The 15506-nt window shown below is 47.1% G+C and overlaps 1 protein-coding gene across 1 annotated transcript; it reads left to right on the forward strand.

The window, feature by feature from the left end:
* Window positions 1-7880: 7880 nt before the first annotated feature.
* Window positions 7881-10829, forward strand: LOC135373957 (uncharacterized). The gene is made up of 6 exons (XM_064606988.1): window positions 7881-8268; window positions 8333-8462; window positions 8951-9117; window positions 9211-9357; window positions 9419-9604; window positions 9674-10829. Exons 2-6 carry the CDS (start codon window positions 8353-8355, stop codon window positions 10531-10533), a joined length of 1470 nt encoding a protein of 489 aa, XP_064463058.1. The 5' UTR covers window positions 7881-8268; window positions 8333-8352; the 3' UTR covers window positions 10534-10829.
* Window positions 10830-15506: the final 4677 nt, after the last annotated feature.

Genomic DNA, 15506 nt, shown 5'->3' on the forward strand with positions numbered 1-15506 from the left:
TGTTCGGCGACTGCTTTGGGGAGTTTGTTGGACGTGTCGGTTCTGTGTCCGGTAAGGCGGTTGTTCACTTGTTGGCCGGTTTCACCAATGTATTGCAGAGAGCACTCGCCGCATTCAATGCAGTATTTGACATTGGAGCTTGTGCATGTGAATGCGTGGTTAACGGGGTGGGTGTAATTGCTCACAGTACTTTTGATGGAGTTAGCGTGTTGAACGTGCTTGCATGTTTCGCAGCGCGGGAGGTTGCAGGGCCGTGTTCCCGTGTACGGCGTGCTCGTTTTGCTGATTTTGGCATTGACCAAGGAGTCTGCCAGGTTTCTTGCGCGTCGGTATGTCACCTGTATGGGATTTGTGAATATGTTGCTAAGTCGGTCACTGCTTTGGAAGAGGGGCTCGTGCTTCTGTAGAATGGCTTTGATGTTTGGAAGTGCGTTGGAATATCTTGTGATGAAGTTTATTTGGAACGCGTCGGGATTTTTCGGTTTTCCAGAACCTCGTTTCGATCGAGTGTGAGTGCCTTGCGACGGAATTCGGTTAGGAGGGAGTCTGGATAGTCCCTTTGGGCAAGTGTACTGCAGAGTTCGTCAATCTTCTCAGCGTAATCTGTGTCGTTTGTGCGACACAGATTACGCTGACACAGACACAGACACACCAAATTATGCGTACACAGACTACACATACTATATACACACATACTCACACTACATACTACACAGACACATACACAACAAATTATGCGTAGTCTTACACTCTGCCCATTAGGAATTCCAACCTTACAGTGACGCGGGTGGTGACTCTTGAAGTGAAGGTATTGTTGTTTGTCAGTTCGCTTTTTGTACAGGGTTGTGATCAGGTTGCCGTTGTCTATTGATATCGTGGTGTCGAGGAAGTTAATTAAGTGAGTTGACTGTTGTGATGTGAACTTTATGTTGCTATGCGCGGTGTTCAGTAGATCTACGAACTTTTGAACTTCATGTTCCCCGTGTTCCCATATTATCAGTATATCATCGATGCATCGAAGGCACACCGTGGGTTTTAATGAGAGCGCGCTGAGAACTTTGTTTTCTAAGAACCCCATGAAGATATTTGCGTATGTGGGCGCAACAGGTGTGCCCATACTTGTACCGTGTACTTGTAGGTAGTATTCGCCATTGAACTCGAAGTAGTTAATTTTCTCCGGTACGTGACAGGTTGCCTCTAGCAGGGAAGAAAGACTCCGGTTAGTTCTTTCATCCAGCCTCCATTTCTATGTTCTAGGCGAGCCAAGCAGGTAAACACAATAGGGGAGGCTGGGCGGAGGAACAAGCATGAAATTAGCAAGGTCAAACGTGTTCATTACACAAATAAATGTCCTTGTTTTTCCTTCTGTGGTAACAGTTGTTTCTCGTCAATTGGATAGTTTTGCATAAGCTGTGGATTGTATACAATAAAAGTTAGAATTCTTATCAAAGTAATAACCCAAACGGCACACTGTACTGAAGGTCGAGTGCCATAGGGGTGGACGGGTGGGTGGAAGGCCTTGAACAAACCCGTGAAACTAAAGAACGTTGATAAGACACACACAATCCACCCCATTGCATTCGACTTTCAGTACATTGTGCTGCCTGGGAAGCCCCTCCACATCATTTCCATACTAAATAACTTGGCAAACACGTCAAAAAAAATAGAAAAATGACATGGGAACAATTTCTTGACAATCTCCAACACTCTTTAGGTTACACAGCTCGGAGATTTCTGTGCAACAGCTGGTACAGTGAAATCATGGGAAGCCATCTTGCTTCTTTTAACTTGCTTTCTCGTCTTCAGCAATAGCTTTTAGAGGGCCTTGAAGAGCTCGGATAGGCGGTGTGTGTGCAGGTAACACTGGAAGGGTGACTGTTTAACCAACACTGTTTGGATCAAGCCAAGCGTTTGGTCGAATGCACAGGTATAGTCGAGGTCCTTTATGTAGTAGATACATAAAACAAGCACAAGAGCTTTCTCAAGGCCGCAACTATCACTTAAGCTGACGAACTCCTTCCTTGTCACTATCTGTTTCCTTGTCCCAAAGAAAACCTTGGGTCCGGGGACATGTCCCTCTGGAGGGCCCCCCTGTTAAATAAATAAGGGCGAAAATTGTCATTGTTCCGCCAAACCGTTTGCATCATCATCTCAGTGTGATATCGTAAGGCTACCTGTTGCATGCAAACTAGTAGCACAACAGATGTCGAGAGATTCCAACTATGTTCCATGCATGTTAATGGAGTTAACTTTTTAAGTGCAATTCGAGATTTAAGCAGGGCAAAGTAAACCAGGTGCTTGCTTTGACTATCTCACCAGCCTAGCTGGAATAACGGCGGAACAACACTCACAGTGCTCACTAAGACCCAAGAACATGCGTGTCAAGCAGCTAAACCACGTATGATGATTCTTGGAACCACAGATTAAGTCACACTTAGTGTTACTTATCAATTGTGACTGAGCTACCCACTCAAGAGCGTAAATATTGATTAGATGGCAAATATTAATACCTCCCAAAAAGGGCAACGTATATGTACTCTGTTATATGTACTCTGTTGACAATACAGAACAACTACAGGTGACATATGCTCACAGAGATGTTCAGTGCAACTTACAACACTTAGAGCATAACTTCACAATAATGCAGAAGGAATTTGCGAGTAATTACAGTACAATAAGCTACACGAAAAAGTAACTTAAAAGTAACACAGTTTTGATAGTACTTAGTTACTGTGGTCTACTGCATCAAACGCAATTATCTGTGTAACTGTGGATACTTGTAATTAATCACGGCACAGCTCTGCAGTATGCTCATCTTTATTTTTGGAAAGGACTCCGCCTCTGACTCAAATGGGAAATGTGTACTCACAAGTGTGATGAATGCTGCCTTTGACTTCTTTGAGCGTAGGAAACTGTGAATATCTGCAAACGTTGCTTCACCATGGAGATTTGTGTACACCTGTCGCACGTGCTCTAGCCTCTTCAGCATTTCGTCTGCTGGTATGCCAAATCTCAGTTCTGCCTCAAAGAGAAGCTGCAAAAAGGGGTTCAAAGGGTAAGACTGGAGTTAAGGGGCAACCTTCAACAGTTTGCACCAAGTTGCAGGACTTACGACTTCCTCATTAAGGAAGTAAACTGGGAGTCTCTCAGGATGTTCAAATTGCCTAACATTGAAGGTTAGCTTGAGGAGCAATCTCATTCGAGGCACATCAAGATGTACAATCCCTCCAAGTTGTTCTAAAGCCTGCAAGATGAAGCCGTTACATGGCGATGTGACGGCTTTGTACCTGCTGTAATTTGTCGATGGAGGTCCTCGTGCCTGCTATTTGAAAGCTGTTACGGCTGGTTCCAGACCGTTACGCCTGTGTACCGGCTCGTTCTAAGATGACGTTTTGAGCCGGCACATGTCCCTCACAGGATGTAGAGTGTACCTGTAAGTTGTGCTGGTCGAAGAGCAAAAGAGGAAGTGCCATCGACTGAGAGGGAATTTTTGAGGTAAAGACAGAATTTGATACACCACTGCCAGAAAAACTTGTATAAAGTAAAACCTTGTTATACAGGAAAATGTGTTCACTGTCTTGGTTGTCTGGTTCCTTCTCCCCCTCTTCTTCTGCTGACTGCTGAATTTCTGTCAACAGTTCATCTCGTGGAGAACTGCATGAAACTGGCGAGTTTTCTGTTGCAGAAACCATTGGAGAAAACATATGGCATAAAAATACGAAATTAGGTACAATGTAATTAACACAAGCTATACAGCAGCAGGCCATAACACAACCTCAACTGCAGGACCTGCAAAGCAGCACAACAGCTTTTCGCTGCAGTCTATAAATGTTGTCCCCTAGATAGAACTTACTGGCATCCGTGCTGATGTTCTCTTACACATCACCAAGCACAATAAAAACAAGTGTGTATAGAGAAATGAACTTACACAGTAAATCAATTTTCAACATGTAAAGAAAGCGCATATACCCAACACCTGCAATGTTGAATTCGACGACGTTCCCCATTGAGCATGGCGACGGATTCAGCCGACAAGGTTGGCCAGAAGAAAACGGCCTTGAGTTGGTGACAGGGGCTGAAGTATGCCCCGTAAAGCTGATGACTTCCCACTCCTAGCAGGGGTGCCCCCAGCAGGCCTCTCTAATACATTGGGAGATTCGTAGAAAGCAGAATGTTGACGGCTGGACTTGCCAGAAGCTGCATTACGGACGAGTGCTCAGCTTTGTAATTAAACGCCGAAATAACTGTTTGAAGCATATATGATTGTGCAGTTATTCCTGCGATTATATGAAGTGCCATAGGAGCCATAAGCAACATGCAATGATGCTTACTGCAACACTTACGTGTCTTCCTGTCACTCTCATTCTCCACTGACTCACAGTGTGAAGTGTATTGGCTTTTGTCCAGACGCCGTAAGGCTAGCGTGTAACTGTCTGTATAGAAATAATGCAGAGCAGTTAGCTAACGCAGTAGCAGCAGCAAAAATTTCTGCCGACAACTCCCCACACTTCCTTATGCGCCTTGCTGGGCATATAAGCCATCCACTTTGTGGTGGTTTCCCACCCTTAACTGCAGCTGAAACCTTGTACTTCGTCCAGGTTTTTGGCGGCCACATGCATAGGGTACCATTTCCCGCCAGCCACGAGGATGGCACGACAGCTACATGTTTCTCGTGTGGAAACTCCACAACCGCAAACTTTGCCATGCTGACCCTGAATAATAGAGACTGTTAGGTACCCCATCCTCTTATCTCTAAGAGCCTAGCCAAGTGAATGCATCCGTAACAAAAGCAAAATTGGTGACAAAGCTATTAAAAAGACGTAGCACAAAAATTCAGAGGTCCTTCTTTTGAATCTCGAATAATAACCTTTTAACTGAAGCCAACATCGTACACATGTACACACACTGCGGCGACACAGACACAATGCGTCATCATGAAGCAACGTAACAACATGACCTCTAACCTAAATTTCAAGCAACGACACAGTCTCTCGCCATGAGGCGATGCAACAACATGTCTTGATGTAACCAGCCAAGCACCACGTTTCTCACCACGTGGAAACATAACATGACCTTGTCTAACGTAGCTGTCAAGTACCGACAGTATCTCATCCTGAGGCCACGTAAGAACGTGACCTGCTTCACCTAAATATACAGTCACTGCTTTGAATAGGTGGATTCCATTCAATAACGGTTCTTCTAGCTGCAATCAAAGTAACAGAAATACGATGCTGCGCATGCATAATAAAAAAAAATGATTCTCATAACGCTCTTACGAAACGTAAATGACCCAATAAATGCGTGCACAGCCAGATTGCCTGCGATCAAAATCGTCGCTACCATTCATTTCGTGCACGAGAAACCCGCTCAAACTAGAATACGATGTGAAACATTCACAGGAATTACACTAATTCCATAGGAAAGCTATATTGCAGTCCGCGTGTGTGAGTGACCAGGGCGATCACCAAGACAAGCTTGTAAATGTTCAAAATAACAAAATGAAGACACGGCGTTTCACGTGCGTCATGCACCTCTCGGCGTTCAGTATCTTGTTTCTCGCTAGGTGCCTAGGATATCTTATTTCCCATTGGGTGCCTAGGTGAGCTTTAAGAAGGAACAATTGAAACTCCCCGTGCAGACAGCAAAATTTTAAGATTTGTGTATGATGCATTTTGCTTAAGCGCGGCACACCATGCGGTTTCAGAATACAGTGGAACACAAAACTAGCGTTCCATGCAGCTAAGGCGAACACGAACGATTAGTGCCGAAGCTGTTCTGCACGTATGCTCACAGTACACTGTACCTCCGAAACACTTACCGAAGCTTTGAGTCCTCCTCCTCCTTGTTGTAGGTGGTGAAATGAGTCACTCAAAGCGCGTCTATCAGTCAAACATGGGCGCCAACCAACACGACCCAGAAAATGAGCCAGTCAGCCGTAACATGCACAGTATATGTTAGCAACACCTCTGGAGGCCGCAGTGCAAAGCCAGTAAGTACAGATACAAATATAAAAATGAGCAAATGCTCCATGGCTGCACGTGAGGCATATGTTTACTGTTCAAGCGTGCCACAATCCCAGCTGTGGACGGCCGTTTCGAGCTTCTTGGCTCTCATCGGCACAGCGTAGGGATGTGACACGCTCTTGGGTTGGCACAGACACTGTGTCTCTGCAAGACATCAATGTTTCAGGGTGATAACACCTCTGGAGGCCGCAGTGCAAAGCGAGTAAGTACAGATACAAATATAAAAATGAGCAAATGCTCCATGGCTGCACGCGAGGCATATGTTTACAGTTCAAACGTGCCACAATCCCAGCTGTGGACGGCCGTTTCGAGCTTCTTGGCTCTCATCGGCACAGCGTAGGGATGTGACACGCTCTTGGGTTGGCACAGACACTGTGTCTCTGCAAGGCATCAATGTATCAGGGTGATAACAGCACCTCTGGAGGCCGCAGTGCAAAGCGAGTAAGTACAGGTACAAATATAAAAATGAGCAAATGCTCCATGGCTGCACGTGAGGCATATGTTTACTGTTCAAGCGTGCCACAATCCCAGCTGTGGACGGCCGTTTCGAGCTTCTTGGCTCGCATCGGCACAGCGTAGGGATGTGACACGCTCGTGGTGGTGGTGGTGGTAGTGACGTTTATTAAGAAAAGAAATGTGGTCTGCCTGCTCAGAATAATGGCGGCAAGTTACATTTCCAAGGGAGGGGAGTAAGGGAGGAAAAGAATAAGCAAAAAGTTAAGAAAGAAAGGAAAGAGGAAAAAGAGGGGTTAGGGGGATAAAATTACAAAACTGACGAAAGTCCGGTGTCTTCTAGGAAGCTGAGGAGTGCGTCCCGAATTTTCCTTCGGGTATAACTTGACCCTTGAGGGTGCGTGAGGTCATTAGAAGAGCGTAAAGTCGTTCCTGTGCCCTGAAGACGTTGAAGTAGGGATTGCCTTTCGCTGTGATACCTCCCGCAACAAAGGAGAAGATGGCATATATCAGATAGTTCTCTACAGCTGCTGCAGTATGGTGACTCTGTTCGTCCGAGCTTGTGCAGGAACGCTGGTGTGAAGGCACTTCCCGTTCTCAGGCGATGTATAAGCGTGGCAGTGTGTCTCGGAAGTCCTCTGGTCGGACAGGCAGGTGCGTATTCTGCTGGAGTGTTTGCTGTTTGGAGATGAATCATGGTGATATAATCCCTTATTGCCGTGCGCGTGGCGTCAGGGTCAATAGGGGCAGGTAGGTTTGCGTCAAGTTGGTGCGCTGCTGCTGCAAGGTTGTCCGCTTGTTCATTGCCGACTATGCCCACGTGTGAGGGTATCCATTGGAGGTGGACATTATAGTTCAAGTCCTCGAGCGTTCGAATTAGGTCTCGAACTTGCCAAGCCACGGTGTCTTCGTGCTTTGGGTGCTGGATCCGAAGAAGGGAAGAGCGGGAATCGGTGAGGATGACGGCTGGTTGAGGGGAAAGTGTTTGCAGGTTCCTCAGTGCGTGTTCTATGGCTATGAGCTCGGCAGTTGAGGAGGAGACGTTGGTGATGATGCGTCCACTCCAAGATAAGTTAAAGGCTGGGATGCAGAAGGCGGCAGTGCTTGATCTGGGCTTTTGGAGGACAGAGCCATCTGTAAATATCTTCAGGTGCTCGTCGAGTGTCGTCTGAATGAAGTCGGAGGCGATTGATTTTGCGACGATTGCGGAGGCTGTCTTCTTCCGTAAGTGTGGTATGGACATCCCGCAGCTTACTTCACGGATAAGCCATGGTGGTATTGCCTCAGGGGTTACAGGGAGTGGATCAGCTAACAGGGAGAAGGTGTGCACGAGGTTTGCGAAGCGCGAGTGTTTGTGCGCCTTGACGCGTTCAAGAATGTCTATTCCAACTGGTGTTCCAAGGTACATATAAATGGTAGCGAAGGCGAGAAAAAATACCAAATCTGTGTTAGCAACCCTGCGCCCTTCATGATACACATGCGAGCGTGGTTGTTGAGGGGCAAACTACGAAGGTAAACAAAAATAATTTGATCGGAGGCGCGAATAATGTGTGTATTAATCCAATATGCATATTTTTAATATAGCAATTCGCCCGGTCTGCCAGTAATACGCAAGATTATAGACAGAGCCGAGTACGCTTCCGGTTCCTGTCCCTCAGCATGTTGTTAGCTACGAGTTTGCCGTACGTTGACTGCGCATTTTGTGACTGTTGATAGCCGTTTTCTGCTTCATCGTCGTCTTTTCAATTTCAAACCACCAAGTTGAACAGGGGACACTTCTCGGAGAACTAAGGTAAGGCAGGCACACACGAACAATGGTAAAACACAACAGAACGCCGGTAAACCTGTTCCTGCAGGCTCTACCGGGAGACGCACCATGTCGAGGCGCGTACATAAGCGGTGCCTCCTGAAGGAGAAAGGAAACTGTGACGCCGATGACACTATGGGCGGTATAAGTTTCCACCGTTTTCCTCGGGACCCCTTGAGGTGAGTTCCTGTATATTATAAGTGTCTACGGAGCTGAGTCACTTGGTTGAGGACGTGCAGTGTTTGCTGATGTACAATGCGTACCTCTCCCCCCGAGTTTTATTGAGGGCGGTGAAGTGAACATAGTGCAGTTACATAAGATTAATAGCGTTTCAATGGTATCACCTGTTTTCCAGCTTTCAGACTGTATGGAAACTCCCTGGATAGGTCATCCTTCCACAGTGAGGTGGTAAACATGTAAATATTTAAGCATGTGGCTGCTGGGCTGCTTTGAACGAGGAGTTTTGCAACGGTTTGCATGTATGGGACACAAAGGGCTGTGCTGCATGTGCTCACATGTACCCAATGCTAGCATGTTGATGGCTTGCTTTGCTTGCTGATTTTTTTTTGCTCTGAATGTAGGGCATACAGGGTCAGGCTGCTGTAGCTAGTGCATGTTTTCGTGGCACAGCTTTGCATAATTCTTCAACAATAAAACTGCTTCGCAGGTACAAGGCGTGGCTGGAGTTTTGCATCCTGGAGGCGGATACGAGTCTAATTTCCATTCGCTCTAAGGTCCTGTGCTCCCAGCACTTCGCACCAGTTGCTTATTTGCGCACAGGAAGGCTTCGGTGGGATGCAGTTCCTACATTGAAGCGCACACTGCATGGCGTTGGTAAGTATAATACAAGTCAGTATGCTCAAGTTATCACATGAAAATGTTGTAACTCTAGAGGCAATTATTGCGAGCGCTACTGGTGGTTTACAGGTGGAAGTAGTGCCTATGCCAATCAGAGCAGACTTGAAAGCAGTGGGCCTTCAACGGAGGAACGTGTGCAAGCTGTGGCAGCCTGCGATGACGACAGCACAGGAGCAATACACCTTCACCAGATGAGTCATCCTTGCCATGCTGAAGGTATACTTGAGTAACGTAGTTGTTGGGTTGGCTAACTGTACGACATCATCTGCTTCATCAGAGTGTGGTACCGAAGAAAGTCAGCAACAGCGTGATCTGTCTCATCAGGACCATAGCTACGCACGACACGCACCAGCCTTGTCAACACAGAGCACTGTTGTCTCCCCACTAGCTGCAGTTGTCACTCCTCTGCCAGGAACGTCGTCTGGTGTACTGCGTGCAGTCTCGTCACCTCAGCACTTAGGAGGTATGTGACGAATACTCTACTGCCATGAAGTCCGCAGACTTGTGAATGCTTTTTGATCACCATTTGCAGGTGGAAGTGGCTGGCATCCCCCCAAAGATTGCCCATCGTCCAGTAGTCTGGCAGCTCCAGCACAGCCAACAAAAGGCAAGCTGGATAACCTCCGCAAGAAAGTGCACCAGTTGCAAGCCCGCAACAAGAAGCTTCAGAGAGACCTTGAAAGGCGTAGACGAACGAGGACCATCCGTGACCTGATGGAGCATGTGAGGTGTCACGTCTCTGGAACTGTCGCAGACTTCATTGAGGCACAGATAACGATGGGAGGTGTGTGCAAATTTGGGCGCCGTTGGTCACCACCAATACCTATTGGTCCTAACTACATGAGCAGACTTGGATGTTCTGCTGCCACGCACATTACTGACGATGTCATCGTGGCACCGAGTGAGTCGCCATCACCGCTAGGGTCCAACAGCACAACATTCTTCGCAGGGTGGCTTGGTGCAAAATTTCTCGGTGCTCACACTTGCCCCTCTGAGCAGAAATGCAAACTGCTGGAAGACAATGCCACATTTCAGGACAGTAGCCAGCTATTACTTTATTTGAGTGTAAAGAATGTGGACAGTACTGACTTTGGAAAGCTGTCAGTTCCTCTTCCTGCCTTTGCGACGTTTGTGGGTGCGTGCGAGGAGGCCTTCAAAGCAAATGTCAAGACATTCTTCACCTCCCAAGGGGTCAGGTCCAAGCTGTGTGAAGTGTTGGACACACTTGTGCCAAAGACATTGAGTTTATGTTCTTCATCAGTGTATGATGATTTATTTTACTTTTTTCTCAGGGTGCGACTGTTCTGGTTTGCACGACATAGGAATGAGGAAGTACGAAATAGTATGTTACGTCAAAAGGCACTGCAGCAGGCAGTGAGACTAAGTTCATAATCTGTGCACGTTGTTTTGATGTAACCAGAAGTTATTTTCTTTCCATGCAAAAGCATATGCATGGTTCTGTTGTCTATCCAGTGCTTTCAATTGTAACCTAGATTGCACATGATCTCTTGTGATTATTTCATTCCTGTGTAGCGTACGATTGTCATAGTGCACTTTTACACATAGTTCCTTACTGTGTTGTTTGTATTTTGACAGCCATGCAGAGTTCAGTAGTGTGTGCCTATTTATATGTTTAGTGTATGTACACCTGTGTACATAGATACCTAGCATACATTTTCTATTTTGAATCTTCAGCAGTTTGCTATTCTTTGATACGTATTAGGTGTATCCCTGTGGAAGCCCCAGCCGTCATCCCATAATAAAGTTGTTGTTTGCTTCCCCTTGTATATAGATTCCTAGCATGGATTTTCTATTTTGGATCATCAGCAGTTTGACCTCTCTTTGATATGCATTTAGTGTATACCTGTCTACATAGATCCCTAGTACGTAATTTTATATTTTGGATCATGTGCTGAGTTCAGTAGTTGTGTGCACAACTGCCAGTATGTACGTGCAGTTATGTGCAGGGCTAAGCACTTTGTGCAGCTTGAAAACCTACACCACGTGGCAAAATGTGCACAAAATAGCAGAAGCAGAGAACATTGTCAATGCTTTGATATGCCTTTAATACAAAAATGCTGTTGTAATCAAAGTAGTAGTCATGAACAGTGTGTATGCTCTGAACAAGGTTGTCATTGCTGGAAGCTGATATTATTTTGGCTGTTTGGCAAGATAAAGTATCACAGACTTCTAAACTGAGCTAATGGACTTGTGCCTTCTAATTCCTCCATAGCATTCATTACGAATGCCAAAAACTGTTGGGAGACATAGCACCACACAGCATGCAAGTGTCATATAATGTGACCCAAAAGTGCAAATATGTTCACTTCCACCTTCTTGGTACGAGAGATATGTGGAAAGCTCCAGATGTGCATGGGGACAGCAATAGTCCTGGGCCCTATCGATGTTTGCTGGAATTTGTACATTATCCTTTTGTGCTTATTCACTACATAGACTGTCATACTGGTTATTGCACATTATTCTGTCGTGGGTGTTTATACTGGAGTTGGACGGACGACATAATACTGTTTATGATGTATTTATACTGTTTACAATGCCATGGCGAATTTACCTGTGATAAAAGAAAGCAAGCCCCCACCTGGTCTCCTGTGTCCTTTGTTGCACGCATGTCGCTAGTGTTAATTCATCTCTGTTTACAAATTGTTCATGAGCTTTTGCTCTTGGATTAGCTATCAACAGCGATTGTGACATTCTGCGGCTCGGCATCGCGGTGGAAGGAACGCGCAGCGCGAGCGCCTGGCCCGCCCCGTGCTATACGTAACGGTGACGTACCACGTGACGTACCACGTGACGTTCAGGTGACGTCATTATGACGAAATTTGTAGTATGCCCCGCAACGGATGGATGGCGCTGACGGTCTTATCATGGCCGCCCTTGAAGACGTGGTGGCCAATGCAAGCTTCGCTACCATTTATATGTACCTTGGGTGTTCTCCGAAGTCGATCAAACTGGAGGAGTAGTTTTTCCGTTGCATTTAGCTGGAGGGGGAGGGTTTTAGCTTCCAGATAAGTCTCAGCGTTATTTGCTGCTCTAGGTAAGCCAAGAGCAGTTTTGAGGCCGCCTCTGTTTATGCGCTCAATCTCCTGCATACTTGTATCGCTGGGGAGTGCGTATGGCAGTACATATAATATTCTTGAGAGCGTAAGTGCTCTGTGGACGTGGAGGAGAGCATTTGGAGACGAACCCCAGTTCGTTCCACAGAGCCTTCTCTGGGCATTCCGGCACTGTGCAGTTGTTGTAATGAGTGCTGTTGCTTGCGGTTTCCATGAAAGCCGCTCGTCCATGATCAGGCCTAGGATTTTTTGTTGTTTCACCCTGGGTATTTTTATGCCGTTGATATTGAGGCTGGCTGGATCTTTTCTCCGTTTTTTGTTGACGATCATGTAGGACGATTTTTCGGCTGAGATGGAGAGGCCCACGGAGTCAAGTATTCCTTGATGGCGTTTAAGGTCCTTTGTAGGTTGCGATTCATTTGTACTAGTCGGCTGCCAACAGTCCAGATTGTGAAGTCGTCTGCATACATCGTCAGCTGCACAGCAGGGGAAAGGCTGGGAATTGCTTCAGGAAGCCCAGACATTACTACATTAAACAGCAGCGGGCTCAGGACGGTTCCTTGTGGTAATCCAGTAGGGCAATGTTTGAGTTGACCCAAATGACTTCCGAGTCTTACTTGAGTGGTTCTGCCATTGAGAATGTCAGTGATAAAGCGGAGGGTTCTACCGGTGACCTTGATTTTCTGAAGTTGAGCTGACACCACATCTGGCGAGACCATGTCGAAAGCGCTTCTTACATCAACAAAAGCAGCCAGAAACGCGAGACCTCTTTTTTTTGCATCATCGGCGGCAGAGCAGAGGTTGTCCTTGGTTGCGAGTTTACAGCGGAATCCGGTCATGTTACTGGGCAAAATGGAGTGAACTTCCAGGAACCACAGTAGTCTTGCTTGAACCATCCTTTCCATTAACTTGGCAACGCAGGAGGTGAGGGATATTGGTCGGTAGGATTCAGGTTGAAAGGGAGGTTTACCAGGCTTGAGGACGGGAACCAGGATGGCATGCTTCCAAGCAAGGGGGACAGTCCCAGAGATCGAGATGCTGTTGTATAGATCAAGAAGTCGCGTTTGTGCTTGTGGCGGGAGGTTTTTAAGGGCTTGATATGTGATGCCATCGGGTCCTGGGCTGTTGCGTCGTGTGCATTTCCGCAAGGCTGTTAGTAGCTCGTGTCGCGTAAACGGAGTGTCCATTACATGTTGGGAGTCCTTTGCCGTTTCTACCGGCTCCTGTGGGTTGCCCTCCCTGGTGAAGGTTTCACTGAAGAGCTCAGCGGCCTGACTTATGGTGATGCCTAGTTTTAGGGCAAATTTTTGGAAAGGATGACTATCACGTTGGGTTCCTGCGAGTTTGTCTATGACTCGCCACACTTTTGCCCCAGGTGTTTGTGGGCTCAACGAAGAACAGAATGATTTCCATTGGTGCCTACGCAGGGCTACGGAGTAGCGACGTAGGACTGCTGAGACTCTGCGGTAACTTGTTAGGTTCGCACGGGATGGATTCTGTCGAAGGAGGCGCTGTGCTCTTCTTCTTGCTGCAGCTAGGTTCAGGAACTTCAGGTCTGGTGTTGGGTTGGAAGTACGAGTGGCGATCACCCGAGTAGCAGCCGACAAGCTGTGACAAATATCAGCTGTGATGTCGTCAGAACCGCTCTTTTCTAAGAATGTCCGGAACCGATCCCAGTGGATAACGGAGTGTTCCTGGACATGTGGGCGGGGGCGTTCTCCGAGCAGTCCGGGCAATGACATGAAAATTGGAAAATGATCACTCCCCATTGTGTCCGGTCCTACTTCCCATATGACCTCTAAGTCTGGTGAGTGAATCGTGACGTCTATTGCAGTGTAGGTACTTGGAGGCTTGTAGAAGGTTGGGGAGCCAGTATTAGCAATGACCATATCTAGTGCGTCGGCAGCCTCGACGATTTCTTTGCCGCGTCTGGTTGCATGAGAACTGCCCCATAGCTCATGATGGGCATTAAAGTCCCCGGAGATGATGAGGCGACCAGGGCAGAGCTGCCGTAAGCTTCTGAGACGACTTTGGAGCTCATTCTGCTTGAGTTTGCCAGGACGAATGTAGACAGACACAATTGTTACTGTCAGCTTGTGTAACGATATGTTTGCTGCGACGAATTCTGCATTCTCACAGCAGAGGTCCTGTAGGTTGAGTTCACACTGTGTTAAACCCTTTTTAACGAACAAAGCCGCGCACCCGGCAGGGAAGGTTGGTATGTTTGGACTTACATACTTCGTATAGCCTTCGATACTGGACGGCTCTGGAAGACCACATTCGCTTAAAGCGATAATTGGTACTGGTTGCTTTTTGAGAAACAGGATGAGTTCGTGAAGCTTTCCTTTGAGGCCTCTGCAGTTCCATTGCATGATTGCAGAGGCCGTGCGAGTAGTGGTGCGAGGAGTAGTGGTATTGTTTCGTGCATTCATAGTGGTTGAGAAGGTACATGCGCTCCCTGGGGAGTAGTGTGCTGAAGCGGGATTGCAAAGGGCTCACACTCCAACGAAGTTCGTTAGAGATTGCTGAAGCGGGAGAACAAGAGAAATGAAGTGACGCATGCCTAATGGAAGCCATGAGCATTCATGTAGTGTCCTGAGGACGAGAAAAGCGATGTCGATGAACGCAGCAAACCTTGGTAATTGTTCATTGGATGTTGCTTTTTGCGGCTGGTTTGATTCGGGTGTGTTGTCCGCCGTTTTTGGAGAGATGTGGTTTCTTGTGAACAATATGGGGGCTGCCGTACGAGGCTCCCTTGCAACGTTATGAGTCTTTTCAGCGGTGTGCGGAGCAGGGGAGGGGACATGGGATCTTTTGATCACCTCACTGAAAGAAGCCTTGGTGTGCAGGGCGCCCTTGCGAAGGCGAGCCTTCGTCGTGGTGGTAGTTTCATGATGTAGGGCAGGATCTTTTCTCCTTTCTTTTGAAGCACGGAAGATTCTACGGGCCTCACGTATAGGGACACGACTGTTGACGCTGTAGCGATGGGCCGCTGTTTCCAACTGCTTTACGGGGCAGGCATTGTCGAGCGTGGAATGTGCCTTGCCACAGTTCTGACATTTCAGTGTGTTTTCTTCGATACAAGCGCTGATGTCATGATTCCCGGCGCATCTCATACAGGTCTGGGCACGTGTGCAGGTTGCATTTACGTGGCCAAAACGTCCACACTTGAAACACTGAGTTGGTTTCGGTTTGTACTCGCTGAGAAGGAATTTGACCGTTCCAATGTGGACCTGCTTTGGTAGGGGGCCTGAGGAGAAGCTCAGCTTCACAAGCACTCCTTCCTTACCG

This window comes from Ornithodoros turicata, unplaced genomic scaffold (assembly GCF_037126465.1).
Source record: "Ornithodoros turicata isolate Travis unplaced genomic scaffold, ASM3712646v1 Chromosome36, whole genome shotgun sequence".
In the NCBI taxonomy this organism is placed as follows: domain Eukaryota; kingdom Metazoa; phylum Arthropoda; class Arachnida; order Ixodida; family Argasidae; genus Ornithodoros; species Ornithodoros turicata.

Excerpts from the sequence above, each read along its gene's own strand:
- LOC135373957 (XM_064606988.1), top strand. The coding sequence starts at position 8,353 with ATGTCGAGGCGCGTACATAAGCGGTGCCTCCTGAAGGAGAAAGGAAAC. Across the intron at positions 9,118-9,210 it reads GCGCACACTGCATGGCGTTG|GTGGAAGTAGTGCCTATGCC; the intron begins GTAAGTATAATA and ends GGTGGTTTACAG. Across the intron at positions 9,358-9,418 it reads TCATCCTTGCCATGCTGAAG|AGTGTGGTACCGAAGAAAGT; the intron begins GTATACTTGAGT and ends CTGCTTCATCAG.